General features: G+C 41.5%; 3 protein-coding genes and 1 non-coding gene across 5 annotated transcripts; 3 read left to right on the plus strand and 1 right to left on the minus strand.

Annotated features, from left to right (window-relative positions):
* The first annotated feature begins 983 nt into the window (after positions 1–983).
* RPL36A (ribosomal protein L36a) lies at positions 984–3,990 on the plus strand. Its single transcript, XM_068533059.1, has 5 exons — positions 984–1,094; positions 1,506–1,611; positions 1,817–1,884; positions 3,490–3,612; positions 3,920–3,990. Exons 1-5 carry the CDS (start codon positions 984–986, stop codon positions 3,938–3,940), a joined length of 429 nt encoding a protein of 142 aa, XP_068389160.1. The 3' UTR covers positions 3,941–3,990.
* Positions 3,991–5,773: 1,783 nt separating this feature from the next.
* Positions 5,774–14,478, minus strand: GLA (galactosidase alpha). The gene is made up of 7 exons (XM_068534022.1): positions 14,104–14,478; positions 11,175–11,349; positions 9,821–9,998; positions 9,159–9,250; positions 7,562–7,723; positions 6,893–7,090; positions 5,774–6,536 (listed from the first exon to the last, which is right to left on the minus strand). The coding sequence occupies exons 1-7, from the start codon at positions 14,307–14,309 to the stop codon at positions 6,270–6,272; spliced, it is 1,278 nt and encodes a 425-aa protein (XP_068390123.1). The 5' UTR covers positions 14,310–14,478; the 3' UTR covers positions 5,774–6,269.
* Positions 12,337–12,409, plus strand: TRNAE-UUC (transfer RNA glutamic acid (anticodon UUC)). The gene has a single exon. It is a non-coding gene; the product is annotated as a tRNA-Glu (tRNA).
* A 172-nt stretch (positions 14,479–14,650) lies between the features above and the next one.
* Positions 14,651–20,454, plus strand: HNRNPH2 (heterogeneous nuclear ribonucleoprotein H2). Of its 2 annotated transcripts, none has more exons than XM_068533534.1 (2): positions 14,651–14,755; positions 18,198–20,454. In XM_068533534.1, the coding sequence occupies exon 2, from the start codon at positions 18,251–18,253 to the stop codon at positions 19,598–19,600; it is 1,350 nt and encodes a 449-aa protein (XP_068389635.1). In that variant the 5' UTR covers positions 14,651–14,755; positions 18,198–18,250; the 3' UTR covers positions 19,601–20,454. The 2 variants fall into 2 exon arrangements, with proteins under 2 accessions (XP_068389635.1, XP_068389636.1); XM_068533535.1 differs by having other exon boundaries at positions 14,651–14,743.
* The last annotated feature ends 589 nt before the right edge of the window (positions 20,455–21,043 follow it).

The raw sequence follows: 21,043 nt of genomic DNA on the forward strand, positions 1-21,043 counted from the left end.
AATAACTGTTCAATGATTGTTAGCTATTATAATTACCAGGCCACACAATCATATCATATAATGGTAAAGGAACCCAAGCTCTGGAGTCAGATCACCCGTGTTTGTATCCTGACTCCACTAAATACTATCAGCATTGGGCAAATCGTTTAACACCCTATGGCCTCAACTTCCTCATCTGTGAAATGGGAATAATAGTATCACCTACCTCTTAGAATTACTGTGAGAATTTTATGGGACAATTCATTTTAAATGCTCAATACCCTGCAGTCTTTCTCTGCTGGACTCTCTTGAAACCTAGCACATGCCTTCTGCCAGGTATGCTGGGAAGTGAAGAAATGCTGGATACTTTCCATCTTTTGGCCTGGTTATTGCTATTGTTGGAGCTGAACAATTTCATCCTCACTTTTCAGAACCTAGGTCAGCCAACTTGCTCCCTCAACAAAAGGGGGCTGTTTAATGCCGAGCATTGTTCCTTTCTTACAAAGTATTTAGTCTGTAATTATACATTTATGACATTGATTATTCGATTACTGTGTCCCTCCCCTAGAACAGTGCCCAACACAGAATAGGCATTCAATAAACATCTGATGAACTAGAGCACTGGTTCCCTCCAAGCCTTCAGTGAACCAGCAGTTCACTGTGAAAGATGTTGTTCCCAGTGTCCTTGAAGTGGAACGGGAATGGGACATGGAGGTGGAGGGCTCCTCCACTTGACCGGCCCTAGTCCTGGCTTCCCTCGGGGATAGGCACACGGAGGCCAGATGGTCTGGGAAGAGCACTGCTTCCTTCATTTAACGGTGCTACGCAGCAGTATCCACCAAAAGTGATGAAGTGAGGAAAAGTTGCAAAGCTGGAGGGAGGCGGGTGGAAGTTGAAGAGAGTGGATCAGCCTCAGCCGGAGCCCTTCCTTAAGCTCGCGCCCGCGACTCTGAATCGAGTCCTCTTAGCCGCCAGAGGGCGCGACGCACAGAGCCTTAAACTCTATGGTCTTTCCCACCGACTCCCACGAGGAAGCGCGACCAGAAACCTCCTATATACTTCCGTTTCCGGCCAGGCCTCTCTCTTTCCGTGCCGATAGCGCTCTCGCAAACATGGTAGGACCTTTGGGTGGGGGCCAGGCAACATCCAGTTTAATCTTTCCTTCCCGGTTGATGGTGCTTTCCCGGGGTGCGTCCAGGCTCCTACGTGGACTCGTTGTACCAAAGAAACCCAATGTTGCCGCGATCGAGCCCAAAGGGACCGGGCTTCGGGGCCAGGAACTGAAGTGATGGGGTCAAAGCGGTAGACTTAGCGGTAGAGTGAATATGTTCTCGTTTTAGTTTGGGCTCGGCGGAGGCCGCTGTATTTGAAGCACATGGGGCCGCACCGCCTTCTACTCAGCGTTGTGTGTTAGCGAGTTTGAGAGTTTAGTCCTCGTGGGATGCCTTAGCTTTAGCTGGGTCGGGTCGGGCGTTTTGTGCGGCTGGTCTGATAACACTGCGCGTTCTGAACGGTTTATTTACTAGGTGAACGTTCCTAAAACCCGCCGGACTTTCTGTAAGAAGTGTGGCAAGCACCAACCCCACAAAGTGACACAGTACAAGAAGGGCAAGGATTCGCTGTATGCCCAGGGTAAGACGGGCATACGTGATTTGGTTTTAATGCGGCATTTGTTTTGTTATAGAATACACGAGCCCAGTCCCCCCTCCCTTCCCCACTTGGGCATTGATATTTCTGCTGGAAAGCCCAAGATAAAACCGCTGAGAGGACTTTTCCACTTGTCTGTTGTGATTTGTTATGTTTGATAAACCCTGACAAATAACTTTCATTCTCCCAGGAAAGCGGCGGTATGACAGGAAGCAGAGTGGCTATGGTGGGCAGACTAAGCCGATTTTCCGGAAAAAGGTTTGTAGTGGTCACTGTGTGATATGCTTCCCACTTACTGTGGCAGAGACTTTCCATTTGTTTTTAGCCCACACATCTCTACAATATAGGTATGTGTTTTCATAGTTTCAGTGAAGTTATCTCAATTACCTGCAGAGACATACATCTAGTAGGCAGTGGAGCTGGAAGTGCAATCCAGGTCTCACTCCAGTCCACAAATACTGCACTGCCTCAGTGTTTTATATTTTTTGTCCTCTTTTTGAAGAGGCAAACATCAAGGAATGTGCCCTGCCTTCCTCAGGACTGAAGTTTGAGGACACCCGTAAATCCTTTTCTTCGCCCTCTTCCTTATCCGTTGCCATGTCCTAATGAATCCTTAGCTCATGCTTGCAGTAAGAATTGTTCTCTTATTTTGCTTCTCAGTTCAGAAGCCTGCAGTCAGTCTGCTACCTAACTCATGAGGTCTTAAAGCTCTTTAAAATAGCTATTTAGGGGGGCTTCCCTGGTGGTGCAGTGGTTGAGAATCCACCTGCCAATGCAGGGGACACGGGTTCGAGCCCTGGTCTGGAAAGATCCCACATGCCGCGGAGCAACTAAGTCCGTGAGCCACGGCTACTGAGCCCGTGTGCTGCAACTACTGAAGCCCACGTGCCTAGAGCCCGTGCTCCACAACAAGAGGAGCCACCACAGTGAGAAGCCCGCTTGCCGCAATTAGAGAAAGCCCGTGCGCAGCAACAACGAAGACCCGACACAGCCAAAATTAAAATTTAAAAAAATAGCTATTTAGGTCTTCCACTGGCTTCCTGAATTCCCTGTTGGTCTCAGGCTGAATTTCGGAGTTTCTGTTCTACCTCAGGTGATTTGTCTACCCCCTAAAGTATACAGTGCTTGGAGCATAGCCTTCCCAGGAACATAGCATTTCTTTTGGCACTTAGGTCCTCATTCAGCCTGGTTCCAGGAAGTATTCAGGAATGATTTTAGTGTTCATTTAGGTGCAATAAATGGTTTGATCTCTAGGTGGTGATATGCCTTTTCACATTTGGGTAATAACTTGTTTAGGAGATAGGGACATTGTACTCAGGTTTCTGCTCTTTTGAGAACTTTTAAGAATAATAGAATTCTAACTACAGGAGCAGGCTTTAGAAGTTGAGTATGTGTGGGGAGTTAAATAATACAGTTGAATGCACATAAAACCTAGATGTAATTGTTGGTAGTCTCCAGAGAATAGATATTAAGTAGTACTTACTCTTACTTAAATGGGTTGCGAAAGTTGTGTTTATTTCATGGTTGCATGGACTCAGTTGACCCATTTTTGGGTGTGTGGATACTTAACTACCCAGAGCTGAAAGGCCAGGGTGGTGTGATGAATGCCTATTTAAGAAGCCCTCTAGGATGTTTGGTATGAGTGGAGAACTTGATGTCAACTAGATAATCTGCCACCATTTTCTCTTAAATACACTGATTTTCACATTTCTGTTTTCTCCCTATAGCTGAAAACAAATTGTCACAACTCTTAAACTTTGCAAAGCTTTGCTTTAAGTAGTACTTGACCCAACAGAGTCATACTTTTGAAGAAAGATTTTCTGTAGTGATTTATGAAGGCTTTGACTTAATTTTATTTTCCAGGCTAAAACTACAAAGAAGATTGTGCTGAGGCTTGAATGTGTTGAGCCGAACTGCAGATCTAAGAGAATGCTGGCTATTAAGAGATGCAAGCATTTTGAGCTGGGAGGAGATAAGAAGAGAAAGGTAGATAATTACGGGGTAGAAGGTGCAATCTTTTCTCTACGGCTTTATTATATTGAGAGAGGTGAACATTTCTGCCTACTCATTTTTGTGGCATCAAGATCAGGGGCAATCCTCTCAAAATAACTAAACTAGATCCATAGCTCAAAGTATTTTGGTGTTGGTTTTGACATGAGTAGGAAGGGGAGAATGAGAAGACTGGCCTTAGTAAAGGATGGTGATCCCTTTAGGAATAGACACTGTTCTTGATGGAGTAAAGGTTCTTTGCAAAATACAAAAACTCACCTTTTTTCTTCCTGTTCTTTTACAGGGCCAAGTGATCCAGTTCTGAGCTTCATATTTTGTTTTGTTATGAAGACAATAAACATTTGAGATTGTTTACTTCGTTTAGTTTCAATTGTTTATTTATTTTTTTGGAAGGGAAATAAACTAGTGCCATCAATAAAATTCTCCTTGGGAAATTTATGCTTGATGGTTCTGGATGCTTATTAGGGGTTGAATCTGACTGGTTGAAGTCACATCAGATGCTATGATGGGACTTCATGGGATTCCTTTTGTTATAACCAAAAAAGCAAAGGCTGTTACTGGTTATAATGGGACATAAGTAGAGACCTGAACTCAGGGCAAATAGAATGAGATCAGTAACAATTACATCCATAGTGAATATGAGGTTCACCAGGAGTGAAATAATTTGTCTCAAATAATGTTTACTACTAAAGTCACTGAATGAGGAATTTCAACCCGGTTCTCTAGGCACAGCATACTATATTATATATGTCACTAGACTTATTTTCATGCCCCCTAAACATTTTTATATACTTCCTCACATTTTAAAGTAGATATAAATTATTTTCATCATGTTGAAATAATTGCAAAGGATAGAATTTCTAGTGAAACTCCCCAATGGAACCTATGGGGGATAACTGTCCATTTTGTGAAATGCCTTAATAGTTGGAATCCTCTTTGTATGCTATTGTATGCTTCATTCTTGTGCTGCAAAACTCTGGATGTGAAGCAAATAAGCTACACATTTTGGTGACTGGAAGCACATCTCAAAATGAGAGCAGTTTTCTTCCAAGTTAGTTTCTGTGATTGAATTGTCTGGATTTACCAATTCTATTCCAATTTTTATTAACTGACAATGCTTAGTCCTCCAATTTTATTGAAAATAATTGGTAATCACCTTGACAGGCAAAGGGATTGTTACAACAACATGCACTTTGTATTTTGAGTGGGCCTTTTGTGCCCTGTTTGTTAGCTTTTGTACTGTCCTGCATTCTGGATGGGTGAGATGAATACACCTTTGCTTATGTGGGAGAAGGGTGATAGTAAAAGGGGAGGTGGGGAAGGAGCAGGCCTGAAGCACTGACGGCAGGTTGGTCCTCAGGTAAACCAATTGGAGGAAAAGCAAGGAATTAGAGTATCTGGAAATTGCTTCAATGACTCATTCCTCCATATGCCAGTCTGAAGTTCATTGCCTCATCACGGAACCTCAAGAGATAAGGCAATTCATCTTAAAGTGGAAGGGGTCTCCTGGCCAGAGGTTTAGTATTTTAGGTCATAATGTATCAACTATTGTTGGTGAAAGTAAGCCAATTGCATTTGTTGGATCTAGACTGCAAACAACTTGGACTTGGAAACCTAGGTGGTGCCTTTCTTGGCAAGATTCTTCCATAAAAATTCAGTAATGTCGTCTGTTGGGTTGCCTCTAAATTGTCCATTTATGAAGGTTATTCCTGTTGGGGTATTTTTTTGCCCTTCAACTGAGGAAGTAGTTTTTATCTTCCCTTTAGGCCAAGGTTATAATCAGTGCCATCCAAGTATTAGTACCTCAGTAGGTGGCAGTGTAAGGGTTAAAAGCCTGGGTTTAAATCCTGGCTGTAATTTACAGTGATTAAGTACCTACATCAAGGTTGTTGGGAGGATAAAAATGAGTCACTACACCTTATGCATCTAGAATAGTGCCTGGCACACAGTTCCAACACAGGCAACACATATTGCAGGTCTGGTTCCAATAAAGGTAGTCACCAATTTTTTGGTTTTCCAGTACATATAAAACTTACGTTCAAACTATACTGTAATCTATTAAAGTTTGCAATAGCATTATGTCTTAAAAAAACAATGTATACACCTTAATTTAAAAATACTTTATTGCTAGCCATCATCTAAGCCTTCAGAGAAACAATTTTTTTTGCAGTAGTAACATCGCGATCACCATGATAAATATAATGATAATGAAAAAGTTTTAAATATTGCAGGAATTACCAAAATGTGACACAGAGACGAAATGAACAAATGCTGTTGGAAAAATAGGGCCAATAGACTTGTGATACACGCAGGGTTGCCACAAACCTTCAATTTGTAAAAAAACCCCAAAACCAAAAAAAAACCCCACAGTATTTGTGAAGTGCAATGACATGAGGTATGTCTGTAAATTATTATTTTACTTATTATATTATTAAGCTATTATTTCTCAGCAGTTTACATTAGGTTCAGAGGCTTTTCCCCAAAATGTTCTCCAGATAGCTTTAGAAGTAGTAATCAAAAAGCTCAAGTGTAGAAACTTACTCAAGGAAATAAGAACAGCTGAAGGTGGATAAAAGTGGCTAGTCACTTTGGCAACAAAATAATACATTTTAAAGGAAGCTTTTTAATGCAGTCTAGCTTGCTCTTTCTAGCCTAAGCAAAACAGTGCCTGTGGGATTTATTTGAGTTTTTAAACTTGAAGTCCATTCATAAAACCCAAGCTTCCTCTTCACAGGGAGGAGCTGCGTGATCAGGCAGTCAGGATTACAGGCCAGTCCTTGACCCAGGGAAGTAAGAGAGATGGTGTAAGAACGAGGTCCACCAATCTCCTGCAGGTTTACCATAGCCACAGCCCAGGCTAAGTTAGAGAGAGGGCGTTCCCACACCTCAAAGTTGTCCTCCTGAAAAGTAAGCCAAGAAAATAGGTGTGATAGCTTGATAAACTAGCAATAAGCTGCCTTGTTAGTTGTGGCATTAAGTCTTATAATCAGAACTATCGAGCACTTCTAGGAAAAATTAGCACAAGGGAGCCTCATTACTGATTATGATATCAAGATTAAAAAATACATTCTCAAAATATCAGTGCAGATCCTCCAATGTAACAGATTTAGGTGCAAGACAAACTTGGTACTTGGATGTTAAACCATCTTAAAATACACACCCCAAATAAACATTTGGATGAACTGTAAACTAGAAGGCAGGAGAAGATGTTCCTGGCCAATTCCTAGTTTTTCCCATAGAACATTATTTATTGTACCTTTCTAAGACGGTACCCCTGCTTGCCCAAGGGGTCCTGGTTGATGGCAATTACATCCTTATCCTGAAGAAGGGCTTTGGCTTCAAGGCTGATGTGTCGGAGATCATTGGACATGAGTAATGGAGCTGCCATGATAGCCCAGAGGGCCATCTGAGTTATTTGCTGATCCCGGCTGAGGCCAAAGTTGCCAATCACCAACTGGCACAAAGAATGAAGAATTCAAGTGAGGGACTTCCCTGGTGGCGCAGTGGTTAAGACTCCACACTCCCAACGCAGGGGGCCTGGGTTCGATCCCTGGTCAGGGAACTAGATCCCACATGCATGCCACAACTAAGGAGCCATCCTGCCACAACTAAGGAGCCAGGCTGCCACAACTAAGGAGCCTGCAAGCCGCAACTAAGGAGCCCACCTGCTGCAACTAAGACCTGGCGCAACCAAATAAATAATAAATAAATAAATAGATTTTTAAAAAAAGAATTCAAGTGAGATAAGACAAAACATTCTTAAAGTTGCCTAGACATACAGACAAGTCACCTTCCAGGGCACCCTGCTCTGAGTACTCTCACATAAAGCCTGCTCCCAGGAACTTCTCCCTTCTGATTTATCTTGAGTGTCAAGTAGGAAACAGGTCCACTGCAGGGGCTTGAACAGGAGGGCTCAGGTTCTTACCATATCTGGATCATTCCAACCTCCTGGTCCTGCGACAGGAACAATCCTCTCCTGGTTAGAAGTTGTCCAGTCCAAGATACTCCTTATACTTTGCCAAGAATCATAAACGTCAGCAAAGTTTCTCCAGTGATTGCAGTACTCTCGGATTTCTGTGTAATTGGGCTGTGAAAACAGAGATAACTCTTCTGTTTACTTTCTACTACTATTCTTGTGATATGAAAACAATCATGTTTAAAAAAGGCTCTCGTAGCCTCTTTAGTTTACAGATTAAAGGTCTCCATGAGGAGAGCTAAATCCTTATTATAATGGAATTTCGTTGTAAGAAGTTTGCTTCAGAAGTAGGCTATGTAACTTAAAATCTTACTTAAAATGGCTTTAACACTGTTCTTGCTGGAAATTTACCAAACGGTAACTAGGTACAGTAGTCCCCCCTTATCTGCGGGAGATACATTCCAAGACCCCCAGTGGATGCCTGAAACCACAGATAGTACCAAACTGTATATATACTACGTTTTTTCCTATACAGGTACTAACGGGTGGGTAGCGTACACAGCATGCGTACGCTGGACAGAAGGATGATTCATGTCCCAGGCGGGACGGAGTGGGATGGTGCGAGATCTTATCACGCTACTCAGAATGGTGTGCAATTTAAAACTTATGAATTGTTTATTTATGGAATTTTCCATTTAATATTTTCATATTGCACTTGACAGTGGGTAACTGAAACTGCAGAAAGCAAAACCATGGATGGGGGGACCACTGTACTGGGATTATGGAAGATTTTAATTTTTTTCACACTTCACTGTATTTTCAAACTTTTCCAAAATGAACATGTATTACTTTTATAATCAGAAATAAATACAACGATCTCCTAATATAATATTGTAAATCAACTATACTTCAATAAAAAATAACTAAAATGATTTTAATAAGTAAAAGCTGCAAATTACACAGGACTTGGCAAGCATATGATAAGGCAATTTGAATCCTAGGCATATAATTTGTTGAAGGAATGAATAAAAGTTTGTAGATAGGCAGGTGGGATATCTGAGGTTTAAGATGTTGAGAAAGAGGTGAGAGAATTTTGCAGAGATTAGAAGGAGACAACAGGGATTCATTCCATAAATAATTATTCAACACTTACCATATGGTAGGGATACAGTGATAAAGTCAGACAAGGTCCCTGCCCTCCTGGAGCTTACATTCTAATGGAGGAGACAGACAATAGGCAAATCAACAAATAATTCCATATAGTGCTAAGCCCTTAGAAGGAAATTGAATAGGTTAACATGATAAAGAATGAAGTGGGCTGATTCAGGATATAGTTTGTAGATAGTACTAAGGGGATTGCTGGTGGATAGGTTGGGAACCGTGAGACAAAAGGAAGAATCAAAGATGACTGGCTTCCCAATTGATGGCAGCTTAGTCTCCAATTATAGCAGTGGGGATGGTGAGAAGTGGGTGGATCCTGGGAGAGATGGTAGGATGAGAGTGTTAAAGTAAGGTTGGACTTTGACAGGGACCTTCGTCTCCTTTGTTCTTGAGTTCTGAATATCTATCAGCAAGGCCCTGTTGGACTCTGCGCTCACTAGCTCACCTTAAAAATGGGCCACATATAAAGGGGCCACTCACAGGAGTACACAATGCTTCTGCCAGTCCTGTTCAGGGCCAAGGACATGTGCTTATAACCTGTATGAGAAAACAATGTGTAAAATAAGGGAAAGAAGGGAATTTCCAGCTGGGGCTGTATATTTTTAAAAGAGGCTGCCTGGAAGGGCCATGTTTATATTTTAAACCAGCAGCAGAGACAGGTGACTGCTCTGTGCTTACACTGTGTGTAGTACTGCACAGACTGCTGGGATTGTTCCAAGGAGACAGTGTGGGATGGTGCATATATTGAGCAGAGGCAGGAATGAAGATGCTCCTCTCTCTGTGACTGTTTGACATCCTGGATGCTTTTCCAAGTGATGGATGGAGAGTTACAATTACTATTTGTAATTAACTCAGAGCCCTCTTGAATTAAAAGTGCACGGTATTAGCTGTGGTTAGGCACACATGGGTTTTACATGCGTGAATGAACAAATGCATGGACAAACTGCAAGAAGAGAAGAGGCAGGAGCTCTGGCACATTGAGAATAATTATTTCCAGTATTGTGACTGGGTATTTCCAACGTGAGGATTAGTTCTTTGGATGCTCAGCTACCTTGGCCTCAGAGTTCTGCCCTTTGCTCACGGCTAAATCTTTTGAATGAAACATACCATCTGCCAAATGTTTTATACTGTCACAGTAACAACCGTCAAATTTTAGCAGATCTACTCCCCAGTCAGCAAAGGTCTCGGCATCAATGTCATAGTATCCAAAACTCCCAGGGAAGCCTGCGCAGGTTTTATTTCCAACATCTGCATAAATCCCTAGCTTCAGTCCTTTGCTATGGACCTGAAATGAGAGAAAAGAGTCACCTCAGTAGAAGGGCAATCATGAAGTAGAGAGAACCACTCCAGGCTGGAGGCAGAGACCAGTACACTTCACCAGGTACTGGCGGGCTTTGCCCCCATCCCAAAACCCCCAAAATTATCCAGATGAGTTTGTTGGAAGATAAAGAGCAAAGTCTCCAATTCTGCTGAGTTCAAACTATACATGTAACTATAGCATAGAACTGAAGGGAAAGTTGTCAGTTGCTCTAATCTTCCTCTGATGGGACCTTTTTTTTTTTTATAAATTTATTTATTTATTTTTGGCTGTGTTGGGTCTTTGTTGCTGCGCATGGGCTTTCCCTAGTTGTGGCGAGCAGGGGCTACTCTTTGTTGCGCTGCGTGGGCTCTGATGGGATCTTAAAAGTTACCTTTTCAGGTCAATGATAGATTTATCTGGACAAAGACTCTCTCCTTGACCAAACCTTAGGCCCCTCTGAAACCTCTTCTGACGTAGGCCTCTACCTTGGTCTTCCGTGTCCAGTTTTAGCAAGAATCCTGCGAAGTCATCTCCCCACCTTTTGATATCTGATCAAATTCCTTATGCCCCACCCTTGATGTCTAAGTCCTCAGCCTGCCTTTAGCAAGAATTCCCCTCCTCCTGATGTCTCATCTTAGTAATTTTCCATCCACTGACCCCCCACAATCTGCTCGTTGGCTATAAAACCCCACTCCTCTTTGGTGGATTTGGGACTGAGCTTGGCTCTTCCCCCCATTGCAGTAGTACTGAATTGTACTCAGTATCTCTCTTCACTGCCTTTAACTAGTGTCCAGCTCTATTACTCTTCAACAATCTCCAGAATATATCCCTTCTATCTTCTAAAACTCTAGTTTATAGTACAACTGTGATAGCTGCTCAAAGCTTATATGGAAATACATGCACACATGTCAAGAACCAAGTTCCTTTTTCCTCCTAGAGAATTCACCGGTTTCTGCAAAAGGAGAACTTCTTCAAGATGGGCCTCAAGAACTATTGCAAAACACAGATCTGCTGATGGGATGAAAGTTCCACCTGATAAGCCTTAGAATTCATTGTTTGGATAACAGCAGCTATTTTACTTTCTAAGTGTTTCTGAGCAAGCTTAGGTACAGAAGTGCTTATAGTCTCCTGAATGAAAAAGAGAAATATCTATAAACTCACATAATTAGCGAGGCGGCGGATCCCACCAGGAAAGCGTTTAGAGTCTGCCTGAAGTCTGCCTTCTGAATCTCTTTCGGGAGCCATCCAACAGTCATCAATGCAGAGGTACTCATAGCCTACGTCCTTCCAGCCATCTGAGGCCATGATCTCAGCTATCTGCAGAAAGAGCTTCTCACTGAAAGAGAAATTCCAAGAATCATTACAGTTCATTAAACAAATGCTTGGGTACTCCTATTTGTTAAGCATCTTGGGGTTTTGCAATTTATTTTTCAACCCAGTAATAATTTGGTAGTAATCACAACCAATGCAAGGTAAAACGGACTAGGCCCTTTTTCTTCTCACTCCTTTCCCCTCTACCCTAAGAACGCCAAACAATTAAAAGAGGAATGAGAAATACGTGAAATTGAAAAGGCTATTAGAATTAAGAAGACAGTTCACTAAAGTAAAACTACAAAGTTAACATAATCAACAGCTTCTTTAGATATCAGCAATGACTTATTCGGAGAAAAAGACACCATTCACAAGAGAAACCAAAAAAGCAACAGATAAAACCTAAAATACCTAGAGGTAATTTTAAAATTATGTGCAGGGCTCATCTGAATAAAACTGTGATGTTCCCAAATTATTTGAATAAATGGAGAGACATTATTTTGCTCTTGAATAGGAAAACTCAATACCAAAAAAAAGGTAATTCTCCCTATACACTTCTAGACATTTAATAAAACCCTGGACAAATCCCCAAAGGACTTTTTAAGGAACTTCGCAACATGACTCAAAAAGTTCACCTCAAAGATTAAACAGGTGAACAGTCTACAAAAGATAAATGAAGCTAGTGTAGTACCATTAGCATTAGAATACACAGATCAATGTAATCAAAGAGAAAGTTCAGAAAGAGATCCTTCCAGCCATTTGATACCATGAAATTTAGTATATATTAAATGTAGTATTGCTTACAGGAGAATAAAGTCCAGATGGATTAAAGATTTAAATACTTTAAAAACACATAAAAATACTAGTACAAAATATACATGACTATGTTATCTTCAGGTAGGAAAGAACTTTCTCTGCATGATGCTGGAGCCAGAAATAATAAAGGAAAAACCTGATGTTTGATACATAAATATCAAAACCAAAATACAGCAAGAACCACTGTATTGGGGATTCCCTGGTGGTCCAGTGGTTAGGACTCCGCGCTTTCACTGCTGAGGGCCCAGGTTCGATCCCTGGTCAGGGAACTAAGATCCCACAAGCCGTGCAGCGTGGCTTTTAAAAAAAAAAAAAAAAAAGAACCACTGTATTCACAACATATGATAGACCAAAAACAAAGAAAAACCAAAACGTAAACGAACAAAAAGAACCCCAAACATACCAGATGGAAAATAGGGAACTAACAAAGTGCAGAAAAGAAACCACGCAAAGAGCCAATTTAACTTTTAAAGCTCTTATTCTGTGCCAGGCACTCACTCTTTAATTTAGAAAGGGTAATTAGTTTGCCCAAGATCACCTGGCTAAGTAATAATAAGCTAGAATTTGAACCCAGGCAGGCAGACTTCAGAGTCTTGCGGTTAACTGCTCACAACATAAATGTGATCTCATTTTTATTGAAAATCACTTTAAAAAGAAATCTGTTTTTATTTACATAGAAAAAAATTGAAAGGTCGTATATTAACATTTTAACCATGATTATTTCTGGGTGGTGGAATGAGGGGAATCTTTATTTTTATTATACTCTTCCTTACCATCTACAATTTTTGCCATGATCATGCATTAATTTTACAATCAGATACAAAAATAAGACAACCACCACTTAGGAAACAAGGAAGAGACAAAGAAAGAAATATGTGATGGCCATAATTTACCCCAGGGTCACGATGGATGGATTTAGTCTGAAACTTAGCAAGCCAATTAATTCTGTCATGTTTGACCAACATCCTGACTTCATCTGTAAAGACATTCATAGGAATAACTTATGGCCACTGGGATGTTACCATGACCGCTGCTTACAAAGGGGTCTTTGCACCAAAGGTGTCTTTATTATGTTTTAAACAATATCTATCAGTGATTCTTAACCGTTTCTAGGTCACGGATCCCTTTGAGAATGTGAACAAAGCTCAAGATCCTCTCTTCAGAAAAACATACATACTCATATTTGCAGATTTGCATTAATTTTCCCATGGATTCCAGGTTAAGAACATTTCTTCTATATGCCTAATTGAGGCGTCTGGTACTGCATTGTACTTTCTCCTTTAAATGGGTTATCTAATTGAAAGTCAACCTGTGTGAGATAAGAACTATTTTACCTATCCTCAGAGTCGTTCCCTGAGATGAGCTGTTTTCCCAATTTACAGACGAGGGATGTGTGAGTCAGAAAGGATCAATACCTGTCTTATCCACCTTCCACAGATAAAGATCCTCCACTTCAACCTTCCTAGCACACGCCATACCCAAGGGCTACGGGGTGGGGAGATCTCAGAGACTCCATGGTCACTCTAAATTCCCTCCAGTTACAGCCAAGCAACCCGTGACCCCAAAAGGAGAAGAAACGGCACGCGTCTTAGTCCTCTGTCTCTCCTATTCACCACAGCTGTCCTCACTGCTAGTACCCAGCAGAGACAGAGCAGCAGCTCTCAATAAGGGTCTGAACGGAACTGGATGGTAAATGGAGAAAGTCCTTAGTTGGATGATCAATCAGAGAGAGGCGGAGAAGCAGAGGTCGCTGGCCGGACTCCCACGCCAAGAGGGGTCACATGGAGAGAATTTAGGACTAGTCCCCATCCAGGGCAGTCTGCTGGGGATAAAAAAGCAGCAGCAACAGGGGAGCTCTCCCTCGGGCTCAAATTTTCTCGCTGAGACCCCCCCACCCCTCCAAACACAGCCAGACAAATACACGTTAAGGCGAAGGGAAGCGGGTACCCAATATCGCTGATACCTGACACAGGAATCCGGCTCTTCTTGGCAGTTCACGTTGCACATGAAGCGCTCCCAGTGCAGCCAGCCCATGGTAGGGGTCATCGCCAAGCCATTGTCGAGGGCCCGGGCCACAGGGAGCCCCCAGAGAAACAGGGCCAGGAAGCAAAAGGCCAGCACGCAGCCCAGCCGCCGGACGCTGCTCACCAGCTTCATCGTCGCTGTCATCACGCAGCACAGATTTCCACGAGTCACCTGGGCTTTTAAATTTAACCTTAAGAGCTAAAAAGGCAGAGGCGGCCCGGGGAACCCGCTTTCGTCCTCATCACCAATCACCGGTGAGTTATTAAGCCCTGACCCGACTGTTTCTCCGGCAACTGGGACGGTTATTCCCAGAGGCGGACCAATGACCAGTCATAGAAGACGCGCCGCCACCAACCACTCTCTCTCTTTCTGGATATCGACCCGCCCTATTTTCGTACCAGAAGGAAGTGCGGCACTTTAATAATCCCGAGTTAGAGCAGCGCGGTGCTCACGTGACCCAGATCTCACATGACGTAGATCGTCACGTGACCAAACGCTTACGTGAGCAGAAGTAGTTCTGGTCGTCGTCTACCGTCTCGCTATAAGCCGTTTGAGGGAAGAAAGAGGAAAATTATCCGGTATCGTTAGAGGTTGGTGTGTGGGTGGGAAACGGGGACCCGGGGGTGGTGATGATGCAGACCAAAGCGGGGTCCGCGGGCCGCCTCCGCCTTTTTCGTTCCCTGCTTTCCCCTCCCCCGCACCCCCCTCCCCCCATCTCAGTGCCGGGAAGCCGCCTTTGCTGCGCCTGGTGGGGAAATGGTGGACGCTCGTGACTGTGTCTGTGTTTTTTGTATATCTATCTGTCTGGGCGGGTCTCAAAGGACCCTTAAGAGAAACCGTAAGCTGGAAAGCATTTGAAAACCACGTCCCTGGATTAGGAAAAACAGATATTGAGTCCAGTGGCCTGAATGCTGGTCCGTCCATTCAGGCACCCAGTCTCCAGTGCCTGATTGTCTGTCTGTCTGTCTGTCTGTCTGTAGGGGGAGGCACATCTAGGCAAATGCTGCGTGCCTGACCGAGGCGCCCAATGAATTTTTTTACTGAATTAAATATTTAAATAACGTTTATTTTTCGGCTTATAACAATCTACGTGTTCAGTTTTGGACTTTGGAAAAATAATAGTATGCTATAAATTTTAAAAAATACACGTAATTCATCACTCGGAGATAACTACTCAGCATTTTGGTCTGTAAAACGTCTGTATATAACACACACATAAATGCACAAATTCTTAACTCACAAGTGGAATCCTGGTTCCTACTTCAGGCAACAGAGTCCTCGTGGCCTTCCCAGGAGACACAGTGATGAAGCAGAACCTCCCTGCCACCACAGAGGGGATGTTAAGGCCTAGAGGGCTGCAGGGACATTAAATGGGATGGGTCGTCCAAGAGATAAGGCAAGCAAAAACCAGGGCGTTAATCTGTCACTCAGACCTAGAGATGGTCTACAGGAAGACTGTTATCACTGCACGTGCAGTGTTCCAGGCACATAATAGGCAATTAGTGAATGTTGACTTGAATCCTCAGTGTAGTTTTAGGGCAGTTAGTACACTTTGTACTTACTTTCCAAGAGGCCCAGTGTTCCCAGACCATGTCAGATAAGCCATGCACATACAAAATTAGAAAATTTTATCAAATTTGCTATACTAAATCCCAGAAAAGTAAACATTTAAACTTGTTTTCTGTTATTTTTTTGCTGAAATAAAAGTGATTGTTCTCTATAGAAAATCAAGAATGCACAAAAAATTGAAAAAAAGTTGAGAAAGCTATAAACCTACCACCTAGAGTAGCCACTATTAACATGTGACATATTCCCCATGCATGTACTTTTGTAACATTGTTTTTTAAATTCCAATTACAGTGATTTTTAAAAATTAGAACTATTTAGAAGTATATAGGGTAAAAAGTGAAATTCCACTACACTCTTCCTACCCACCAGTGCTCATTTTCTCAGAAAACAACTTAAATGCTTCCAGAACTTCTGTGAATTTGCATACATATATATGTGCCTGCTTATATTTTAAAATAAGCAGGATCATACTCTACATGTTCCTTCATTTAATATATTTTGGAAATCTTCCTAGGTCAGGGCAGATTTTTTTTTTAAACAGCTGCACAGCATTCTGTTTTAAGGATAAAATATAATTCACTCAGCCACCCCCCTATTAATGGATAATTAGGTTTTTAATTTTCTGCCATTACTAACAGTGTGGCAGTGAACATTTGTGAGTATTTCTGTTGACCAGGTTCCTGGAAGGAATTCTAGCATGATCGAAGGATATGTGAACATATATCTTTTTCATAGTTGAGATTATAAAACAGTTATGATCTTGGGTCACTTAAGATTATAGCATAAGTAATTTCTCATGTTATTAGGTATTTTTTATAAGTTTTAAAGTGTGTAATATCTTATCTTTCTTAGTAAAATACCTTTCAAAGAATATATAGCTCCATAAATCTTTGTCTGAATTTCAGATCCTCTCCTTAGGGCACATAACTGGAAGTGGGTTTACTGTATCAAAAGGCGTGATACATATTTCCAAATTGCTTTCCAGAGATACTGTATGAACTTTCACTCCTCTGGGAGTATATTAGTTTGTGAACCCTGAATATCAGTATTGACTTATCCTCCCTGCTTAACTTCGCTATGTTGATGGGTGAAAAATGGCAGTTAATTCTGGTTTTAACTTGTATTTCTGATGACTGATGAGGTTTGAACATTTCCCAGACTCTTCTCCTGTATCTTCACATCTGTATTGCCGGTATATTTAATCTGTTACCAAGTCCCACAGAGTCCACTGCTTTGAATGTGTAGATCATATCTTTCCTCCCCCCTTTTTTAAACTGCTGTTGCCTTAGGTGGATCCCTTAACATATCTCTAAGAGACAGAGTTCTAACTGCTCTTGCTAGTGTCACCCCAATCCCCTCTGTGACTGCCGCACTGTTGCCATGGTGACCTTTCTGAAAGGTTCTGATTACTTCACTCTCCTCCCCTCACTTTCCTTCTTCTCTTTCCTCCCCTCTCTCCCCTCCCCTCAGTCCCCTGTTTAAAACCCTTAAAACGTCCTTAGCCTTTGTCTGTCTCAAAAGACCTCCTGGATCGATCTCTACCTAGCCAGCCTTATCTCTTGCCTTGCCTCCTTCTATTTTATGCTCCATCATAATTTTAAGAATTTGTGGATCCCTGAGCCGGTTAGTCCTTTCATTTAACCATTCTACACTGATAGAATTGACCAACCAGTCCCTGCTTTATAACACCCTTTCACCCTGCACAGAATTATGTCATAGCAGGGATAATGTTTATTTGCCCTTTTTGTCTTTAGTAAAGATGTACAGTGCCTCTGTAGGACCATAAGCCCTTTCTGGGCTTATTGAGCCTTGTATGCCAGAGCCAAGTACTGGACCTGGCAACTGAAAAATGTAAAGTGAAGGTGTGAATGCTCTATAATGTCTTTTTTCCAGTTATCTCTTTGGCCTTAATATTTCCGTGATTTTATTAATTTGTATGAGTTTTTTTATATAATAAGGATAGTATTTGTTGTAGGTATCTTCTGAAGTGTATTGTTTGTCTTTTATGTTTAATCTTACTTTTGATGTAACGAAGTTTTTCATTTTTATGTAATCAGATATAACCATATTTTATTTGTTGACCTCTTCCACTGTTTTTGTTGCCATTCACTTTGTATATCTTTTCATCTTTTGTATATCTTTTCTGACTATGTGTTTATATATGATCAATGTGGAAAACTTAGAACATACAGAAATGGCCAAAGAAAACATTCTGTGAAACAGAAAGCTCCCATAATCTTACCACCCAGAAATAGCCACCATTAATGGTATCCAGCACATAATAGGTATCAAATAAATAGTTGTTGAATGAATGACTTAGAAATTTGGTGAAGTCTTTTTGTTTATACAAATGCCTTTACAAAAAAGCTATCAGCGTAATTGAGTTTTCTATTAATAGTTTGCTTTTTTCCCTTACTGTATTGTGAACATTTTTCCATGACAATTAGTCTTAATTTTTTTCAGCTACACCGAAATTACACTGAACCGAGCCTGCCAGCAAGAGCCCAACAGTCACCATGATGCTGAGCACAGAAGGCAGGGAGGGGTTCGTGGTGAAGGTCAGGGGCCTGCCCTGGTCCTGCTCAGCTGATGAAGTGATGCGCTTCTTCTCCGATTGCAAAATCCAAAATGGCACATCAGGTATTCGTTTCATCTACACCAGAGAAGGCAGACCAAGTGGTGAAGCGTTTGTCGAACTTGAGTCCGAAGATGAAGTGAAATTGGCTCTGAAGAAGGACAGAGAAACCATGGGACACAGATACGTTGAAGTGTTCAAGTCCAACAGTGTTGAAATGGATTGGGTGTTGAAGCATACAGGTCCAAATAGTCCTGATACTGCCAATGATGGCTTCGTCCGGCTTAGAGGACTCCCATTTGGCTGTAGCAAGGAAGAGATTGTTCAGTTCTTTTCTGGGTTGGAAATTGTGCCAAATGGGATGACACTGCCGGTGGACTTTCAGGGGCGGAGCACAGGGGAGGCCTTTGTGCAATTTGCTTCACAGGAGATAGCTGAAAAGGCCTTAAAGAAACACAAGGAAAGAATAGGGCACAGGTACATTGAAATCTTCAAGAGTAGCCGAGCTGAAGTGCGAACCCACTACGATCCCCCTCGAAAGCTCATGGCTATGCAGCGGCCGGGTCCCTATGATAGGCCAGGGGCTGGCAGGGGGTATAATAGCATTGGCAGAGGGGCTGGGTTTGAAAGGATGAGGCGGGGTGCCTATGGTGGAGGGTATGGAGGCTATGATGACTATGGTGGCTATAATGATGGGTATGGCTTTGGGTCTGATAGATTTGGAAGAGACCTCAATTACTGTTTTTCAGGAATGTCTGATCATAGATATGGAGATGGTGGGTCCAGTTTTCAGAGTACCACAGGGCACTGTGTACACATGAGGGGATTACCTTACAGAGCCACTGAGAATGATATTTACAATTTTTTCTCACCTCTTAACCCCATGAGAGTACACATTGAAATTGGACCCGATGGCAGAGTTACTGGTGAGGCAGATGTTGAATTTGCTACTCATGAAGATGCTGTGGCAGCTATGGCAAAAGACAAAGCTAACATGCAACACAGATACGTGGAGCTCTTCTTGAATTCTACCGCAGGCACAAGTGGGGGTGCTTATGATCACAGCTACGTAGAGCTCTTTTTGAATTCTACAGCAGGGGCAAGTGGTGGTGCTTATGGTAGCCAAATGATGGGAGGGATGGGCATATCCAACCAGTCTAGTTACGGAGGTCCTGCTAGCCAGCAGCTGAGTGGTGGTTACGGAGGTGGTTATGGTGGTCAGAGCAGTATGAGTGGATATGACCAAGTTCTGCAGGAAAACTCCAGTGACTATCAATCAAACCTCGCTTAGAGAAGGAGTACTAAACAACAGCAACAAATAACAGCCGTGCATTTATGGGAGTTGACTAGAATGGGAGTGATGTTAGGCATATCCAGTATGATTGGTAAATGGGAAATATCATTGATTCTGATCACTCTTGGTCAGCTAGCTTCCTTTTCTTTTTCCTCCCTCCCTCCCTCTCTCCCTCTCTCTCCCTCTCTCTCCCTCCCTCCCTTTCTTTTTCTTTTTCTTTCTTTCTCTTTCTTTCTTTCTTCCTTTTGCTTTCTCCTTTTTTTTTAAGAAAACAAACAAAAATTAAGTTTAACGGTTTCGCATTACAGGCTTGTGATTCATGCTTACTGTAAAGTGGAAGTCAAGATTGTTTTAAAACTTCAAGCTCAGTAATTTTGAACACTGAAACATTCACCTAGGATGTAATAACAAAGTTCAGTATTGACCATAACTGTTAAAACAACTTTCAGCTTTCCTCAAGTTAGTTATGTTGTAGGAGTGTACCTAAGCAGTAAGCGTATTTAGGTTAAAGCAATTTCACTTATGTTAAATGTTGCTCTTATACCACAATACATTGAAAACTTTGGATGCATGTTGAGAAACATGCTTTTCTGTAAAACTCAAATATAGGAGCTGTGTCTACGATTTAAAGTGAAAACATTTGGCATGTTTGTTAATTCTAGCTTTTCGGTTTAATATCCTATAAGGCACGTGAGTGTACACTTTTACTTTTTTTTTAAAAAAAACGCTCTGGGACAATTTTGAGATGTAATACCAATACTTTAGGAGTTTGGTCATGTCGTTTGTATGAAATTCTGAGGCTTTGGTTTAAATCTTTCCTTGTATTGTGATTTCCATTAGATGTATTGTACTAAGTGAAACTTGTTAAATAAATCTTCCTTTTGAAAACTGGAAAAATCTTGTATAGCTTGATTTTTATTATGTTCTATCATATGAGCCACTTCTTTTATACAGTCCTGTGCTAATGAAATTTAAATTGTTTTTAATTTTTTAATTATTATAAATGTACCTTAGCATCTTTATAATACATTATTGCACATATCATTAATTATTTCTAAGATATATTCCTAGAGGTGGAATTGCTTAGTCAAAGGTCCACACATTTTTAAGGCTTCTGATTTGTATTGCCAGAAAGATTATGGTACTTTGTGTTTCCACTAGGAGTGTATTTCCACTAGGAGTGTAGTGTGTTTCCACTAGGAGTGTATTTTAAAAAAAATTTTCCCCCATAGCCTGCTCAGTGAAGCACATTATTCTGCTTGATCTTGGCCAGTTTGTTAGTTGAAAAGTGGTATCCCGTTATTATTTTAATTTGTGTTCCTTAGCTTAATATTAAGATGGAGCATTTTTCTGTTTTTTTCTACGTTTATCCTCACCACATCCACAGGACTATTGAGCTACTCTGGAGACATTGTACTTTATCAAGACAGCACGCTCCAA

This window comes from Eschrichtius robustus, chromosome X (assembly GCF_028021215.1).
Source record: "Eschrichtius robustus isolate mEscRob2 chromosome X, mEscRob2.pri, whole genome shotgun sequence".
In the NCBI taxonomy this organism is placed as follows: Eukaryota; Metazoa; Chordata; class Mammalia; order Artiodactyla; family Eschrichtiidae; genus Eschrichtius; species Eschrichtius robustus.